Source organism: Puma concolor, chromosome D3 (genome assembly GCF_028749965.1).
Source record: "Puma concolor isolate L17-30 chromosome D3, mPumCon1.1.hap2, whole genome shotgun sequence".
NCBI lineage: Eukaryota > Metazoa > Chordata > Mammalia > Carnivora > Felidae > Puma > Puma concolor.
This window is the reverse complement of record NC_141678.1, coordinates 80454735-80474296: the sequence shown is the minus strand read 5'-3', so window position 1 is coordinate 80474296 and position 19562 is coordinate 80454735. Positions and strand designations below refer to the sequence as shown.

Genomic DNA, 19562 nt, shown 5'->3' with positions numbered 1-19562 from the left:
TTTCTCCAATCAGGTATCAAGAGTTGTGAGCACTTGAGTCACGACAAACAAACAAAAAATACTATGCCCCTCTAGCCACATAGTAATTGGTTTACAGACAGCCCAATGATGCGGAAATTCATATATTAAATATTTTAGTTTTTGTGGAGCCTGTTAAGGAGCTGTGATCTATGTAATTCATCTGCGGGAAAAAGGGGGAATATTTAGGAGTTCTTAGAAATCACAAGTGAAAGATAAAGGCAAAGAAATATTTGAATTAGAAGTTTAAAGGTAACTAATATAAAAGTGTACAAATTCAATGTGAGTAACTGGAATAACAAGAACGAAGGCACTGCAGAACTCTGTGAATGAGGCCAGTGTTTCCTCTGTTTGTTAAAATAAACACCGGGACAGAAAGAAGGCATTTAGATTAAAATGCTAATCTTGGTGCCACGTTAGTGAAATGAATCAATCAACATGATAATTATTTCCCAAAGAAGTAGTCATACCTACCTCTGCTCATCATCTGGCCTCTTGATCAAATTGAAAAGTATATGGAGAAGCTGATCTCTTTCTTTAGGCTCAGGATGTAGGCATGCTGTACACAATATGAGGGGAATCAACTCCTAAAGAAATATGAAGGCGGAAAAAGTCAAAGTAAAAATGCGTTGCAGAATATGCTCTTCTTCCCCCAGAGTATTCTTAAATGGACATTTAAAATGAAATAAATCATGGGGCGCCTGGGCGGCTCAGTTGGTTAGGCGACCGACTTCAGCTCAGGTCATGATCTCACTGTCTGTGAGTTCGAGCCCCGCGTTGGGCTCTGTGCTGACAGCTCAGAGCCTGGAGCCTGCTTTGGATTCCGTGTCTCCCTCTCTCTCTCCCCCTCCCCTGCTCATGCTCTGTGTCTGTCTCTTGATAATAAATAAGTGTTAAAAAAAAAAAATTAAAAAAAAAAAAAATGAAATAAATCACAACATACAAAAGAGCAAATTCTAACTCTGTAACATTGGAATTCAAGAGAAAACACTGAAACATGTATTTATGTGGTGGTTGCAGAAAGGTGTGAATCACAATGTAATAAATAACGTTACTGAAGATTCAACTAACCTTATTTTCTTATCCAGTCCTTCCCAATCGTCTACTAGTTTTTGGACTATAGAACACTATAAGCTGACACAGGAATTTTGTTTTTGAAGGTGTTTTTAAACAAAAACTTGGAGAAGCTAGCTATCTTTTAAAGCTTGGAAAGGTAACAGAAAATCAAGACAACTCATACCACTTCCGCAAGTACAGTATCATCTGTTTTTATTAAGATTACATATAAGTAGTAATTCTGTACCTTCTCACTTAACCCTATGGCTCATTAAAAAGAAGACCATTTCCATAAGTGTTCGATGCTCTCAGCACTGCTACAGAGTATCAGCAGACATGGTTTATGTTCAAATGGAGATTTTTAGTAATATCGTACTTGTTGCACATTCAACGTGCAGAGGTAAATTCAATATTTTGCAGGAAAGTAATAACAAAAGTTTATTTCTCTCTTCCAAAGAAATATTTAAACCAAATTTATTTCACATTTTAATTAAAGTAAGACAAAATTCTAATATATATGAAAAAGATATTAATGTTTTTCATTTTGGAATGGATTTTCAAATCTAATGAGAATAAAAGTCCAGAAGTGATACTTTCGGGAAAAAACTTTCTAAATTAAGAAAATAATATTTTATCGTTACTTTTCAGTAAGATATTAAAGACGTAACTACGATGTAATAAGAACAGAATGATTACAACCCCACCATTTCTTTTTCCCATCTATCTTCCTACCCACCAAAAAGTGCTAGTAGATTAAAACAGGAACTGGCTGCTATGTAGTAACGCGTGATACCCTGCAGAAAAGTCTACACTGTAGGGCAAGTATCTTCCTGTTTTGAAGATGCTTCCTTAGAAATGGACGATGCCATTTTTTAGAGGAGCTGAGACTGAAACTTAAAGGAACGACTTGAAGTTCCTTTCTACTATTTCTAAAGTCTTTACATATTATCTTAAAATTATAATTACCTGGTATAAATCTTAAATTGAAAGTACGAAGATAGAGAGGAGAGCTAAGAATACATCTGAGAAGTAAAAAGGAATTTGAAACGTTTATTCAGTCATCTTTCTATTTGGGCACCTCTGTAGGTTTTGCATTAGTGAGCAAATGAAAAGGACAAGAAACAAAAAGTAATGAGGGAAAATGATTCTGTACTGGGAATGGAAGGCAAAGTATAGATATGGATCCTGTATTGTTCAGTAATGTTTTCACCAAAGACTCAATATGATGCTTGATGGATTAGTCTTGACTTTACAGAAACTGAACAATCTTTTATGAAATACTAGAGTAGGAGACCATTAATCTCAAGGACTCTCCTAATCCTTAGAGGATTCCATTTAGACTGCTAAGAGCCAATGATACTACTAAGACATGCATGAGAGTACTAAGACACTGCATCATCAGCATATCCCACTGAGAGAAGAACCTTAAAGATGAAAAAGCAGTTATTCTAGAAGGCACTAACAAAAGGAGAAATTATTTTAATGTGTGAAAATCAAGAAAAGCCCCAAATATTTTATTTGTATTTTCCCTCATGTCAGATTCTTCTTTCCCAAGTTTTCTTGCTTTCTCCTCAATGTTCTTCTTGGCTTTCCGTTATCTCTACATATATACTTTTCCATAATCTTCCTCCATTCTCTTTCTATTATACCACTCTTTAAAGATAAAGTTATGAAACACAGGTAATATATTTGCTGTAATTACAACTATATACATACATACTGTTTAAAATATAATTATTTAGCTTCTTTATCTCAAAAACAAGCATAGCGAAATAATTGTTCAACTATTCTTTGTGCCTTATATTTTCCCCCTTTTTTTTACATCATGAATCTTAGTGATCCTTAATCAGAGAGGAAGTTTATGTCCTACTATAAAGAATCTTTTAACTGAAATATGGCTATAGATGTGCCAAACTGAAAACCTAATGACAAATCACAAACCTCTCTGACTTTTAGTTTCTACAAGTAAAACATACAAAAATTAAGATTAGGGTAGAAATGGAAAATACTTCATATACATTAACTCCCTTATCTATCGCTTATGGAATTGTTAAGTTTTCCTTCTGAGATCAAAGTTGGCCTCAAAAAGTCTTAATACAGGACTTACCAAAGCACTTCTCAAGACAGAAGCTATTACCAACCAATTCACACATGGGAGGAAAACCTTTGTCATTTCTTGTACCCTCAAGACTCTCAAATTCTATGAATTTAGGGCTCTGAAGGAAAATACTTTTCCCTTTTCTGAATCACAGTAATATGTTATGTTGCTATTTGCTTTTATTTCTTGCTGACAAAATTAACAACATATAGGAAGTCACTGCCTAACATTTTTGGATGATATTCTATGCCAAGGAGAATTAGGTACATCTTGGCACAATAATGCCTAAAACAGTTATGTATAACGTAGGCCAGTCTCTTCCTCTTTTAGAAATACAGAGCTGAGAAGAGGCCCAGTAAGTGATGGTAGAAAAAAGAGGAAAGAGGAGTTTGTTTCTCATAGAATCAAGGATTTTAATTGTTAAGTTATGACTGGCTCCAAATATCTTAATTCCTCTATCATTCATTTATTTACTCACAAGTTCTATTTGTACCACTCTTGAAATAATGAATTCTGTATGTATTTGCTGTTGTATGTTCACATTTATTTACTGTGAATTCATCTTTTTCAAGCTTCTGAAGTATTGATACATCCACATCAGAATTTATTAAATCTGCTTTACCATTTGAACATTATTCATAAATTTATACATTTGAATCAATATTCTCTCTTTGGTATCATCTCTCTAGTTGAAGAAGTCTAGTGTTTTGAAAACACGAATTCTTGAATAAAACATTTAAAAATTGGTAGCTGAATCTTCCCTCAGAGGACAAGGTGACAGTGGTTCAAAAATGTCTTTAAATGATTGCATATTAAAAAATGTATTGAGAATAAGAGAGAAATGTTAGACATCATATCTAAAGCTTAAGAATTTTGCACATTAAAAGATCCTTAAGCAAATTAGACTTAAGATTGCATGTTGATGAAAAATAATAACCATGGTGAGAAAACACCTATTCCAAAAGGTAATGCATCCCTCTACACACAAAAATTTACTGTGTCCACATTTCTTTTGTGTGTGTGTGTGTGTGTGTCCACATTTCAAGGCAACAGAAATCTTAAATATTTTATTTAAAACATGTTTTAGCAACTGATAGTACTCAGTAAATGTGTATTGAAGTGAAATGTAAAACAGATGTCCTACAGATCACTAGAGAGGAAATCAGTGCAGTAATCCTTTTGCAGAAGGCATTCCAATACTTTATTATCATTTTGGAAAAGAGATTTCTAAGGCCTTTAGAACTCATTAATCTAAAAGGCTTAGTAATTTACATTTTACTCAAGTAAATAACTTTTGCAATTTTAATAACAAAGCTGGTTCTCTCCATATGAAGGATCATCCACCCCTCAAACTCTTAGGTTGCCAATACACTTTTGTACAGAATTGAATAAGAAAGGCCTATACCATTTTAATTCTCCTTTCAGTTCTTAAGTAAAACAAAATAACTTTTAATGGTAATAAATCACTTTAGAGATAGAAATGTCTTTAGAGAATTTTACATTTGATTTTATGAATATTTTTACTTAACCTTCTTAGTCTTTTAAAGATTAGTGCCTTTAGACTACAAAAATGGGGATGGGGTAAAAAAGGTGCTAAAACAATGTGAATGATTAGATGTTGGGTGGGGGAATGAAGGCAAATTTTAACATTAAAAAAAGCATGGAAATGTTGATAAGATAATGACTTCAAGATCTGAAAGAATTCTAAAACAGAAAAGGAAGCATTACATTTAGATCAGATGCCAATGAGGAAATGTTTGAGTGCTTCCTGTCAAGAAGAAAAAATTCTACAGTTCTAGAAAGGTAATATATTAATCCAGTCAATTATAGTCTGCTGTTTGCCCTTACTCTTTCATTACAATTATTTCTTAGGGGTGCCTGGATGGCTCAGTCGGTTGAGCGTGACTTTGGCTCAGGTCATGGGTCATGATCTCGTGGTCCGTGGGTTTGAGCCCTGCATCAGGCTCTGTGCTGACAGCTCAGAGCCTGGGGCCTGCTTCAAATTCTGTGTCTCCCTCTCTCTCTGCCCCTCCCCTGCTTGCGCTCTTTCTCTCAAAAATAAAAAACATTAAAAAAAATTATTTCCTATAACTCAAGCTTCATTTAAAACTTTTGGGTAGTTGTTATTTTAAAATTTTCCATCTAGTCTTTTGCCTAGAAATTTAAGCAATACCAAATTACAATTTAAATTCAAGTTATGATAAGTGTACACCTTTTGATTTAGATTTTCAGCTTTAACTTGTCGAGATGTTGACAGTAATAGAGTTAGAAAGAAAGAAAACAAGAAAGCAAGAAAGCAAGAGGGGTGCTTGGCTGGCTCAGTTGGTAGAGCATGTGACTGACTCTTGGTCTTGGGGTCATGAGTTCAAGCCCCATGTTGGGCATAGAGCTTACTTTAAAAAAAGAAATAAAAAGGAAGAAGGAAAGAATATTACAAAGACTCACACAAGGAAAAAAAACCACAAAAAACAAGATTACTCACCTCTGGAAACGTTCTATACTTCAAAGGCTGCTAAAATACCTATTCTTAGAATTATTACTATTCCTGAGGCTCAACCTTCAGGAAGCCTACGTAAAATATTTGAATGACTTTATTTATTTTTTTTTTTTCAACGTTTATTTATTTTTGGGACAGAGAGAGACAGAGCATGAACGGGGGAGGGGCAGAGAGAGAGGGAGACACAGAATCGGAAACAGGCTCCAGGCTCCGAGCCATCAGCCCAGAGCCTGACGCGGGGCTCGAACTCACGGACCGCGAGATCGTGACCTGGCTGAAGTCGGACGCTTAACCGACTGCGCCACCCAGGCGCCCCTATTTGAATGACTTTAAAACTCTGATACTGCTAAAGAGTATGTGACTTACTTCCAAAATTAACACATCCATACACATACACATTAAATAGGTAAAGAAGATGGACCAAGCTTACCACTTCACCATACTATTTTACTATTCTTATTGACTATTCTATTGCATGACTCTTGCAGGGGTTCAAAACAAGTCTCTCCAAAATGTGTCACTTTGACTTTTTTGAGCTAAAGCCAATCAAAATCCAGCAGCCCCAAGAAAAACTTTACCTCTCTCTTAAACTACCAAAAAGAATTTAGATAGGGGGCCTGGCCAGAAAGAGCTATCACCAAGAGATAGCTATTTTATATGAATGACTCATCTGTATGGAGGAGAAACATCTAATCACCAAACATCTGTTCTTTTCTTATTGTCCTGTGAATCACCCTCCTCCTCTTTCTTACCCCATTCCTTCGCTCAAGATGGAAACTGAATTGCCCAGCTTGTCCTTGGGTCTTATGTTGCTATGGGACCCCCACAGAACTGTGAATTTATTTTTCTCCTATGAATCTGACCTATGTTAAACTGATTACTAGACTAGCCAAAGAACTAGAAGGGTACAAGTGAAACCTTTTCCTCTTCAACACTCTCATTCAGTTATAATTACCTGGGCTTAGTTAAAAACATAGGTAAAAAATTCACCAGGGAGCAAACATGAATGCCAATATAAAAGAGCAAAATTTGGTTTCTCGTAAGATGAGATACTTTAGAGATACTAACTATATTTAAAACTTTGAGACAATTGGTTCTCTCCTTTGTCTCTTTTTTTTTCCAGCTTTAATGGGATTTATTTTATGTATCATAAAAATTCAAGTGTACATTCAGTGGTTTTTAGTATATTCAGAGTTGTGCAACCATCACCAATCTAATTTTGGAACAATTTCAACCTCTCAAAAAAAAAGGCTTGGACTCATTCCCCATTTCCACTTGCCCATCCCCATTCCGGGCCCAGACTTCTTTGCTTTTCCGAGTCAGCTAGCTGAACGGCACATATTTACTTGGCATAGAATGAAAATAAAAGTTAAATTTAGATGTATTATTTAAGAATGCTGTTAGAAGTAATCTTTTATGAAATCTTGTTTTTAAATTACAGAATTTCCTCTTCAAATGCATTTGAAGCAGAGCTTGTGAAGAATCAACTTCTTTAGCTTATTTACTAAATACATATATTTATTCTATTCTATAATTTGGTTTGAAAGATTGAAGTTCTTCAATGAACCCATTAAAATGAATTACTATATAAGCTACAAAAAGAGAATTTGTTCATGATTTCTTTTCCTTCCCAAATCAATAGAACATGTTCGTAGGGGTACCTGGGTGGCTCAGTCAATCGTCTAACTCGATCATGGCTCAGGTCATGATTTCATGGTTCGTGAGTTTGACCCCCACATTGGGCTCCACATGGAGCCTGCTTGGGATTTCTCTCTCTCCCTCTCTCTCTGCTCCTCCCCTGCTTGCATGCTCTCTCTCTCAAGATAAAAAAAAAAATAAACTTAAAAAAATATATATAAGTTGGTGAAAAAAAAAAAAGATTATCATTACTTAACAGCATATAGGAGGAAAATTTTTTTTTTACTTTTTATTACTTCTGAAACTGGGATGTACCTTACAATGGAGAAGATGTCATAATTTAATTGGAATTCTTTCTTAAAGGTACTTAATTATTACAATTAATGGCATCTTAGACTTGAAATATGGTATGTTAAATTTAGAAAAATGCTATCATTGTGACCAAAAGATTGAGTGAGGGTGTTTACTTATCTTTTAAAAAACAAATAACACTAACATCTATATTCACTGCACTTTCCACTTTTATTAAAAATAAAAGTTTAATTTATTAGATAGCTTTAATTAACCTTTATGTCACGCCCCTTTAAAACAATGGGTCATAAAATCAATTGAATGGATCATAAAGAGCATTGTTTTTCTTTTTTTTTTTTTTTTTTTTTTTTTTTTTTTAAATTTTTTTTTTCAACGTTTATTTATTTTTTGGGACAGAGAGAGACAGAGCATGAATGGGGGAGGGGCAGAGAGAGAGGGAGACACAGAATCGGAAACAGGCTCCAGGCTCTGAGCCATCAGCCCAGAGCCCGACGCGGGGCTCGAACTCACGGACCGCGAGATCGTGACCTGGCTGAAGTCGGACGCTTAACCGACTGCGCCACCCAGGCGCCCCATGTTTTTCTTTTTTATTATTTATTTAGCTATACTCTTTATTAATTAATAATATTTATAAAATCATGTTTGATATTGATTATCTTCTATTTTAATGTTTTATATTTCATAAAGGTAAGGCTTGATTTGTCAAACTTTAATTTTTTTATTTTTTTTAATTTTTAATTTTTTAATTTTTTTTCCAAACTTTCATTTTAATTATATCTGTAATTATATACTGGCACATCAGGTAAAATGCCTCTCTTACTGAGAGTGTGGCCAATAATATCTGAAAAAACACTAATTTAAAACATGTTTAAAAAACTATTATAAAAAGGGATGCCTGGGTGGCTCAGTCAGTTGAGAGTCAGATTCTTGATTTTGGCTCAGGTCATGATCCCAGGGTCATGGAACCATTCCCTGTGTTGGGCTCTGCAATGAGCCTGGAGCCTGCTTAAGATTCTCTCTCTCCCTCTGTCCCTCTCTCTGACTTGTGCTCTCTCTAATTTTTTTTTTAATTAAAGAAAATAAAAAATAAATGAGACTATAAAACAACTAGATATTATGCAACCTTAAGAATGAGACAGTTCTTTATGTACTGACATAGAAAGAAACAAAAATATGTTATATGGAAAAAAAAAAAAAGCAAAGTAAAGAATAGTGCATAGAGTGTAGTACCATTTGTGTGAGTCATGGAAGAAAGATCATATATTTGAGTTTGTTTACACACACAAAGTATCTCTGAAAAAATACAATGCAACTCTAAAATAATATTTGGAGACCTTAATATCTCAGTTTCAATAATGGATAAACCACTAGATAGAAGATCAGTAAGGAAATCGAGCACCTGAACACTATAAAATAATTAAACCTAATAGACAGATACGGAACACTCAACCTGACAACAGCAAAATATATATTTTTCTCAAGTATGGAACATTCTCAAGGACAGACCAGATGTTAGGCCAGACAATTCTCATAAATGTTAAAGCCGCAGACCAATACATCTTATGGATTTAGATGCAAAAATGTGAAAAAAAAATGTGCAAAAATGTACAAAAAAAATACTAAATCCAACAACATTATTAAAAGAATTATACATTATGACGAAGTGCGATCAACCCCGGAATGCAAGGGTGGTTCAACACATGAAAAATCAAGAACATATTATACTACATCAAGAGAACGAAGGGATAAAAATCATCTCAATGCAGAAAAAGTATTGACAAAATTCAATACCCTTTTTTGATAAGAATATTGCAAACTAGGAACAGAAGAAAATATTCTTAATATGATAAAGGGCATTTATGAAAAACCCACAGCCAGTATCATACTCCATGGTGAAAGACTAAAAGTTTTCCCCATAAAATCAGGAAGAAGACAAAAATATCTGCTTTCTCAAAATACCTCTATTCACCATTGTACGGTAAGTCCTAGCCAGAGCAATTAAGCAAGAGGAAGAAATAAAAGCCATCAAAATTGGAAAGGACAAAGCAAAACTCTATTTGCAGATAATGTTATTCTAGATAAAGAAAATCACATAGAATCCACCAAAACCTACTAGAACTAATAAATTAATTCAGGAAAGTTATAAGGTATGAAATCACCACAGAAATATCATTTCTGTTTCTATAAATGAGCAATGAATAATCTGAAAGGAAATTAAGGGAAAAATTCCATTTATAATACCGTCCAAAACAATGAAACATCTAGGAACAAGTTAAACAAGGAGGTGAAAGACTTGTACACAGAAAATGAGAAAATATTGCTGAAAGCAATTAAAGACATAGATAAATAAAAAGAATTCCATGTTCATGAATTAGAAGAATTACTGCTGTTAGAATAGCAGTACTCTCTAAAGTGATCTATAAATTCAGTGCAATCCCTATCAAAATTCCAATGACCTTTACTGCAGAAATGAAAGTGGAGTATCAAATTCCTACGGAACTGCAAGGGGCTTAGTACAAAGCTACAATAATCAGAATAGTGTGGCTGGTACAGGCATAGAGATAAGCATAAAAGACCAAAAGAATTGGTCTCACAGAACTGAGAGTCTAGAAATAAATCCAAACATCTGCAGACAAATGATTTTTGACAATGATGCCATAACTATTCAGTGGGGAAACATTTCAACAAATCGTGCTGGGACAACTGGATAATCACACGAAAAGAATAAAACTGGATCCCTGCCTCACTCCATATATAAATATAAAATGGATTAATGACCTAAATCTAAGAGCTAAAGCTATAAAACTATTAGAAGGAAGCACAGGGATAAATAAATCTTCCTGACCTCTGACTTGTCAATAGATTCTTAAATTTGATACCAAAAACACAAGCAACAAAAGAAAAAATAAATAAATCAGACTTAATAAAAATGAAAAACATTTGTCCATCAAAGGACATTATCAAAAATGTGAAAAGACAACCTACCAAATGGAAGGAAATACTGCAAATCATATAAAAGGGTTTAATATCCAGAATTGTTCTTACCCCTATGACTCAAAAGCAAAGACAAACAACCCAATTAAAAAATGGGCAAAAGACTTAATAAAATATACTAGAAACTAATAATATTTATTGCATGTGAGATGGTGGCTCAGGGAGAGGGGAAGAGTTTTTGTTGTTTATCCTCTTACATTTAAAAAGATGTTAAACCTGGTGAATATATTACTTAATCAAAACCTTAAATCCTCTTTCTAATTAAGCAGCTAGGATATTATTATGACCAATCAGTTTACTGAAGGACGTTTTAATTGTATTTGCATACCAACAAAAAGGCTTATACTGAAAGAGATTATATAAAAACTTGAGAAATAAGAAAAATCAAAATATCTTTTAATCACAAGACCTTTTTAAAAATATATATTTAAGGAATTAAGATGAAATATTAAATAAAAATAATCTAATATCAAAGGATGAAATGAAATAAAAGTTTTGTCCTTTCATGCCCTGGGATTGGTTTCAAACCAAACCAAAATAAACTTCATTATTTACCAATTTAATTTCAAGAAAATACAACTTTTGATACAAATGGTAAATTTTCTGATAGAATAACGTACAAATAATTATACAGATAAACGATCACTTCTTCATGAAATTATACGTATATATTTTTTAAATACAAAAACTAAGGTCAGCCAGAAAAGTAAACATCATACCACAAACAAAATATGTATGTATAAATACATATGCTTAACATATATATTTATATATAATGTATCTGATTACTGATGATGCAAATTCATAAATACTTCATGCAGTACAATCAGATTTTAGTGGTAGAGTCTTTTATGATAAAAAAAGGGAAAATTAAAATAAAAAAGGCTTAAACTGCATCTCATAACAATTAGGCTTCTGTGATATTTTAAAGATTATATTAAGGAAATATAGTAAAAGGGATGCAAACATTAATGCATTGCATTGATTATGTTACAAGCTAAAAAAGGAAAAGAAGCTCAAACACCATTCTGCCAGGCAGAACTGCAAAACAATCTGAAATTGGACACTGATCCTTCAAGATACAGAAAATTTTCCACATGTATTAATATCTCACCACTATTTTTATATATTAGGTAAAATAAAACCACCAGTAAGAAAACAGTCTTTTAAATCTTTTTTTAAATCCAAAACACCTATAGGAATAAACGTTTTTAATATGTTTTACATGTAAGTCTCTACATGTAAGTCTTCTTGAGGATCAGTACAAATTTCTTGTGCTAAACAAATAATTAAGAATAAGCTTTATATGGTTTTGCCAATGCATTGTGTACCTATCATACTGTAGGTCCCATGGATTATGATTGAAATCAGTGGTAAATATTAAGAAGATGATAGAAGAAACTTATAGGATACATTCTAAAATATTCTTAACCTGTTTTTTTATTTTAAAAAATGCTGTGAACTGGAAGTCGAATAATTCATAAACTGAATTATTCAAGTAAATTATTAAACTTGATTACAAAGAAATCATCCACTGGCATTTAAATTAGATAACAGTAACTTTTTATTAGTCTTTTCTTGGTTAAATAGAACTCTAAAGATAATTCTCTACAGTGTGGCTCACAACAAAGGCTAAGTGTGCTAAAATATATTGGCTGCTATAGTTTGGATATTTTAAGCATGTGTCAATAACAAGTTAGCTACAAGAAAAACAAAAGAAGGTACTTTCAAAAGTTACTGTAGTCAATGCTATAACTATCCTATCATCATAAGACAAGTATAATTATTGACAAATATAATAAAACTAACAATAGGTAACTACGAGTACATTTAGGAAAAAAGTTACATCATTAGTCCCAGTTAATTTTCAACACACAGGGTCTATTTTTGTAGACATATTAAGCATATCGTATCGAGGGCATAGATCAAATAAATTAGTTAAAAAACGGACAGTATTCATGGCACATAAATGGACCTACAGTAATAGTTAGTGCTGCAGAAGCTAATGATGCTTTAAGCAAAATTGGGAAAACATGAATACCATGCAGTTTTACTGAACTCACCTGACAGAGGTGTAAAACCATTCTCTAGGAGCAGAGATGCATGCACAAAAGTAAGAATATGATTGCAAGTAATAGACTTTAACAAAATAAAAATATAACACTAAACTTCAAAATGACAAAAAATGGACAACACGATGAGATTACTGGGATGAAAACACTTTTATGTGTCTCACCTCTCTCTTTGCCAACAGCACATTAGGAACAATGTGTGGCAGGCAGCGTCCCAGCATTAACATGACACTTTTCTCACTGTCTGCAATCCGAGACACCTAGAAAAACCAAAGAATTAATAAATGATGACAGTATTTATTATGATGACAGTGTAGAACTTCCATGTGTGATGGTACCTGAAGTTCATGCTTTAGACCCTGCCACCTCTGCTCCAAATACACATCCAAAATTCCAACTTATGATGGCAATGATAATAACAAGAACATCACCATCGTCAACAATAACTGTGTTCCCAAACAGGATCAACATTTCCGTAAGCCAGAAATGGATCGAAAACACCAGTAAGAAGCAAGGGTGAATCCAAAGAGCCCCACTAGGCTGCAGTTCTGGGAACAAGTAGGGATAACATAGGACTGAGGCAGCCTCAATGATCTTTTTTTTTTTTTTATTCTTGAAAAGATGCCCACATTGCTACAATCTATGATTACAGTGATAGTTTATAGAACGAAGCTGCATGCAAGAGGAGGCCCATGGAGGTTGACCCAGTCTTGCAGGGAGGATGGCCAGAGGCCAGAAATGCATCCAAACCAGCCTCTAGCTCTTTCACGTTCTCAATGACATTGTGAAACAGAAGCCTGCGGGAGGTCAAGTGGGATCAACCACAAAACAACCAGAAAGGGAGAAGTGAGTATAAAGATAGAAAAAAATTTTCATGAAATACCCTCTCTCAAGACCAACCTCCCACAATTACAAAGCATTTGAGGAAACCTAATCTGAGGGCTAACAGACCCAGCAATTGAAGATAACCATTACTAATGAAGTAAAAAATAATGGAGTAATCTAAAAATAACTAAAATATAAACAATGTGTACCCTTACATTGGTTTTCTGAATTGTACCAAAGAGAGGCGTATTACCATATGTCAGTAGACATAACAAATTAAAAACAGACTACAGAAAGTCAATTTAATACTAAATAAACTTTAATCCAAAGAACAGAGAAATAATCAACTATCTTCCTTCAAAGTTTAAAATTTTACGAACTATTCTTAGAGCATTATTTTAAAAAATAGATGGGTATTTGAAATAGTCTTATCACAGTTGCTTTTGGATGAGATACTGAAAAGAAAAACCAAGTGTTTTAATAAAGTTCCAAGACAAAAATGGTATAATTTACCTCTGATCCTAAACGACTATCTGCTGACATTCGACAAAAAGAAAGTAGAGCTTGGTGGAAAGCAGGAGACAATTTCCTAGAAGAAAAATTGGATGAAAAGGGGACAATACCAAATAGTTACCACTGGCATTTAGAAGGTAAGCGGCACATTATAACTCCCATTCCTGCATTAATCCTGCCCCTCAAATGCTGACTAGATTTTTCAGCCACCAATGACTTGAAGGACACTTCAGCAGAGAATTCTACAGGGGAAAAAATTAGCAGTCACCGCTGATCTTAAAGTTGTTTGATGTTATGTGAGTGAGCAGCCTGTAAATATCAATGGATCAAACCTGAAGTGTACAGCAGGTCAATGATTATAGAAAGGATTTGCAAAATCTGAAATGGGGACTTTTTTGTCTCCAATTCTCAGTGGTCCCAGAAAGGTAGATAGTGGATACAAGTTGCTGACAGGAATCAAAGTTTTGCAGCCCTATCTAATGATAAAGTGATAAACCTTAATGTTAGAAACCCACATAAAAGAGGGAAAAATTAAAATAAATGAAGCAGAGGTTCAGTCAACATTCAAGGTATTTTGTAAAGAAAGTATTTTTTTGTAATTAAAAACATTAACCTATTCATGTTAAATAAATGAGGTTAAAACATTTATATTTCTAAAAAGACACTAGTTTCTATGTAGTAGTATTCATAAAACATGACTGAGTTGTACTTCACGTGCTCAATCCACAAAGGGATAACACTAAAAGTTACAAAACGGAGCTTATTTAGTATACACTACAAAGTGGCATTCAGTAATTTCTATGATGACAGTTACAGTAGTGTACCAAATTTGAGTCTATTTGCTCATTTATGTTCCTTTTCCCGTATTCTTTCAGGAGACTCTCCCATAATCCATTGAACTGCCCAAGCGAGAAACCACAAATCAGCCTTTATCTCTTCCCTTTCTTTTAACCTCAAATCCAACCAAGCTTTTACCTTTTATCTAAAATTCTACCCGCTTCTTTCTAGTACAAGTCAGTCTTACTCATTTCTTACCTGGATTCTTCCAACGGATGCCCTGTTAGTCTTCTTTCTACCAGTCTTGCTACCTTCCAATCACCTCTACCTCAGACGACTCTCTAAAACTTAGATACCATCATGTCCCATGAGGTAAAATGGCTTATATGTCTTAGTCTCTGCTTAAACCTTACTAGATTCTTCTTAGTTCCCCAAACGTGCGGTATTCTCCTCTCCTCCCTGAGAGGGAACACCCTTCCTCCTACCTCTTTGTCTGGTTAACTCCTACTTGGTTGTTAGGTCTCAGGTTAGACACTTCTTCCCTGAAACCTTTCCTGCTCTGATGACTAGCTTAGGTGCCCTGATTGTGTGTTCCCAAAGCAAGCTGCACTTATATTACTATTTTTCATACTTTATTATGATTGTCTGATTGCTCACCTCTCACACTATAAGGTTTGTGACTGAAGGGGTCGCAGCATGTTTTGCCTTCCACTATATTCCTTGTTGATACCACCTGGCACATAGTTAGTTAAGGGCTAAAAAAATTAGTTGAACAAATTGAACGACCATCTTTCTCTAGGAAGTGGCTTTGGCATATCGAAAGAAACAAATGGAAGTACTCCTAAATACTAAAGAACTACTACAAATGCCATTATGGTTGCATATCATAACAGATTTTTATGACTCTATCTTACCCTACTAGAAAAAAAAATGTACCTTGAGGACTGAGCCATATCTACTTCAACTCTGTAACCTCCCTTATACCTAAAGAAAAAGTATGGCTAGTGGGTATACAAAAGGTTGTGGCTCATCAGTGGAAAGATTTTCTTAAAAAAATAAAATACAGGGGCGCCTGGGTGGCGCAGTCGGTTAAGCGTCCGACTTCAGCCAGGTCACGATCTCGCGGTCCGTGAGTTCGAGCCCCGCGTCAGGCTCTGGGCTGATGGCTCAGAGCCTGGAGCCTGTTTCCGATTCTGTGTCTCCCTCTCTCTCTGCCCCTCCCCCGTTCATGCTCTGTCTCTCTCTGTCCCAAAAATAAATAAACGTTGAAAAAAAAAAAATTAAAAAAAAAAAAAATACAAAAATCACATACTTCTTACTAACAATGAGTAAAGTCTAAAAGAAATCAGTCATGCTTTCCTATTATACCCCAATATTAGGTGTAATATCCATCTATTCAATAGGAAGAGGAGGGGCGCCTAGGTGGCTCAGTTAGTTAAGCGTCAGACTCTTGGTTTCAGCTCTGGTCATGATCTCACGGTTCATGAGTTCAAGCCCTGCACTGGGCTCTGTGCTAACAGTGCAGAGCCTGCTTGGGATTCTCTCTCTCTCTTTCTCTCTCTCTGCCCCTCCCTGGCTTGCTTGCTCTCTCTCTCTCTCAAAAATAAATAAATAAACTATAAAAAAAAATAGGGAGAGGAAGCATGACTGTGTGGTTCAGAATACACCATAGGATATTTGTGAGGATTAAATAAATTAGGATACATAAAGAATTTAGAACTGTGCCTAAAATATAAAAAAGAGTATAGTAAATATTCTTTTCTTAAAATGACTTTTTCATATTACAACCTAAAAACATTTTTAATTATATTCTCTCCTCCACTGGAAAACCTGGATCGTAAAAGGGCAGGTGCCATTATTTTCTCATCAAAGTTCAATCACTGAGACCCAACAAAAATTAAATGAATCAAGAGGATATTAATAATACAATATTAGTAATGGGAGCAGACACAGGAGAAAGGACTAGGAGCAGAAACAATTCCCCTATTTACATTGGTAACTGTAATACCAACTGCTCATACTGAGTCTGTTAATGACTGGATAGAGAAAAGTTAAAAACCAACCACTACCAGTGCTTAAAGCATATAGAACATACATATTATTTTATGAGTTTAAGTACTTGGCTAAGATAGAAGCTACCCCATTTATGTTCTAATCCTCTTTAATATAATTTCACTTAGTAATGACTTTGTGATAGGTTTTTTTTTGCTGTTGTTTGGTTTTTTTGAGACATATACTTTGCTATGTGTTCATTTCATGACAAATGTAAAAGCTCATACACGTGACCTGCAAAATAAACAATGAAGCTCCTCCAGTTTGGCAAGAAACAAAATACATGAAAGATGCACTTCAAGACACAGGATGCATACCAACCTATTGGGTTTATCAAAATGGACTGTGTTTTTACTTGATGGAGAAGAAGAGGGCATTTCTTCTCTTTCTCTCCTGGGGAGAGAACTTGGGAAATTCTCCTTAGGAATAGAGGAATCCACTTCATCTGATTTTGAGAGATGGATATCCTTGTCTTTTTCCTTGTCTGAACTATTTATAACTGGATTCTGTCCAGTGTCTTCAGAGTCTTTATGATCCAAAGAAGGCTGAACAGAGTCACAAACCACTGGGATGGCAAAGTGTTCATTTTTGAGGAAGTCCATTTCACTGTAGAAAGAAAGAGAAATTATCAGAGAACAAGTATATTTCTTAAAACTTTGGCAAGAGCATAAACCTCGCAATAGATTTAATTCATTAAACATATAACATATTAATAGAAAATTGGTTGGCAACTGATTAATCTTTTCTGTACCATATACACGAATGCTTCATATACCTAAAAGTATAGCTACAAACTCAATGAAGCATAAAAATGGCCTTATAAACTCTGCTTTGAACTGGCACTTTTCTGTATTTGCAAAATGGGAAAAACTGCATCCAACCCACAGAATTACAAGAAGGATTAATGAGATAATCTGTGGGAAATATTTACAACATTAGTGTGAGGGAGTTATTAATACTGACACAACTAATAAACACTATCTTATTCCTTGATTCCAAGAGTTAATCAATTATACGATTACTACAATTACTTAATAACTTTTGCAGGGGGTGGGGGGAAGAAGATATTAAATATATAAAGCAATTAAAAGACATTTTTTCAGAAGTATTAGAATATGAAAAATTATGTCTTACAACTGAAATGTTATCTTATATATTTATATAATGTGCCAATTTCTTTTAAATCTTTAAGAGATTTTTTAGAAATGATGATTAAGTACTAACCTTTCAAGTCTTCTGATTTGCTCCATCAAAGACCATTTCTCACTATTTAATAAACTAATTTTATCTTCTAATTTCTGTACTAGCAAGGAGTTCTAAAATCAAAATGGGAGAAAAACAGAAACTCAAGATCTCATAGCATGCTTTTACACAGCTTAAAAACTTTTTGTGGACTTGACTAGTTAGTTAGTATTACTCACCTCTACAGTCTGAGGAGTTTCAAGGCTTGGAGGAAGGTTGCCTAAAACTGGTGTAAGAGCCTCTAATTCGTCTTCTTCTACACCACTGGCCACATCCACAAGATCTTTCCCAGTCACCTGATGGTTTCCAAAATCTCGGTAGAGTTGCAGTAAGTCTGGAGGTTTTGGAATGTTTAATCCTACATCATCCCATAGTTCAAAATCCTGAAAGATGAATAATAACAACATTAAAAAAAAAACTATGATGAAATTTTATCCTGCATTTTTGAGATTCATTTTATTCCTTACAGGCTAATATCTTGAAAACCCAACATAATCATAATGTTGTTGTAAGGTCAAAGTGTAAGGTTCAAGTAGGTAAACAACACTGTGAACTTATTTTGCATCTATCTTCCACTGTCTAATATTATTCTTGTAAGTTTCTCGATGTTCTAGGTAAACAGGTTTAACTGTTTTAGATGTCAAATTGTTGCACATTTTATGAAATCTTTTTATGAAATCTCTCAAAAACGTTAACTCTTAACTTTTAAATTGCGTTAATTTTCAACTTATAAAATATACTTAAATATTTGCATGAAATCATAGAACATGTCTATATGAAGAAAATCTTAGTTCATAAATTGTACCCATTATTTACAAGTAAACTCATTGATGGCATTAATTTTGTTCTTCCTTTATTATTCTAAACTACATAAATTTAGTGTAATCTCTGGTGGGTAAGCAAGCAATTTAATCTGCTTGCTTTCTTGTTATAGCTGTTTGAATCTAATTTATATTATTTTTCTTAAAAATTTTTTTTCTAAGTTTATTTATTTATTTTGAGAGAGAGAGAGTGTGCACAAGTGGGGTAGGGGCAGAGAGACAGAGGGAGAGAGAATTCCAAGCAGGCCTTGCAATATTAGCACAGCGCGATGTGCAGCTGGAACTCGTGAACCATGAGATCCTGACCTAAGCAGAGATCAAGAGTTGGATGCTTCATTGACTGAGCCACCCAGGTGCCCCTAATCTAATTTATATTATTAAAAATGCTTTCTACAATTTTCAGAATCCAAATAGCTGCTCTTTGGTTTGCTGTACATAAAGCATTCTCTTGAATTCAGTCTAACACAATTTTATTACTAAAGTACAAAAAGGCATAGCACCTCAAGCATTCTAAGGGCAAAGATTTTTTTGAAGAGCTTTATAAAATTCCAGAGTAATCAATCACATGCAAATATATTGTCCTATCATTCTTTCTCTAATACATCAAAATTTAGTACTAATTTGGTATCTTGTAACTTATTTATTTA

General features: G+C 34.1%; 1 protein-coding gene across 9 annotated transcripts in view; it reads right to left on the bottom strand.

The window, feature by feature from the left end:
* The window catches only part of RELCH (RAB11 binding and LisH domain, coiled-coil and HEAT repeat containing), a 115661-nt gene that overhangs the window by 61187 nt on the left and 34912 nt on the right, over positions 1 to 19562 (bottom strand). For 6 of the 9 annotated variants that reach the window (XR_015242607.1, XM_086683147.1, XM_025931081.2 and 3 more), the window contains 7 exons: positions 18274 to 18477; positions 18077 to 18168; positions 17174 to 17458; positions 14024 to 14099; positions 12850 to 12945; positions 12677 to 12700; positions 493 to 605 (listed from right to left, as the gene is read on the bottom strand). Coding sequence is in view for 8 of the 9 variants with exons in the window: in XM_086683147.1 (XP_086539273.1) it covers positions 493 to 605; positions 12677 to 12700; positions 12850 to 12945; positions 14024 to 14099; positions 17174 to 17458; positions 18077 to 18168; positions 18274 to 18477 (890 nt within the window). In the remaining variant the exon portion in view is untranslated. The remainder of the gene's footprint in view (positions 1 to 492; positions 606 to 12676; positions 12701 to 12849; positions 12946 to 14023; positions 14100 to 17173; positions 17459 to 18076; positions 18169 to 18273; positions 18478 to 19562) is intronic. The other 3 variants (XM_025931082.2, XM_025931083.2, XM_025931085.2) reach the window with 1 other exon arrangement.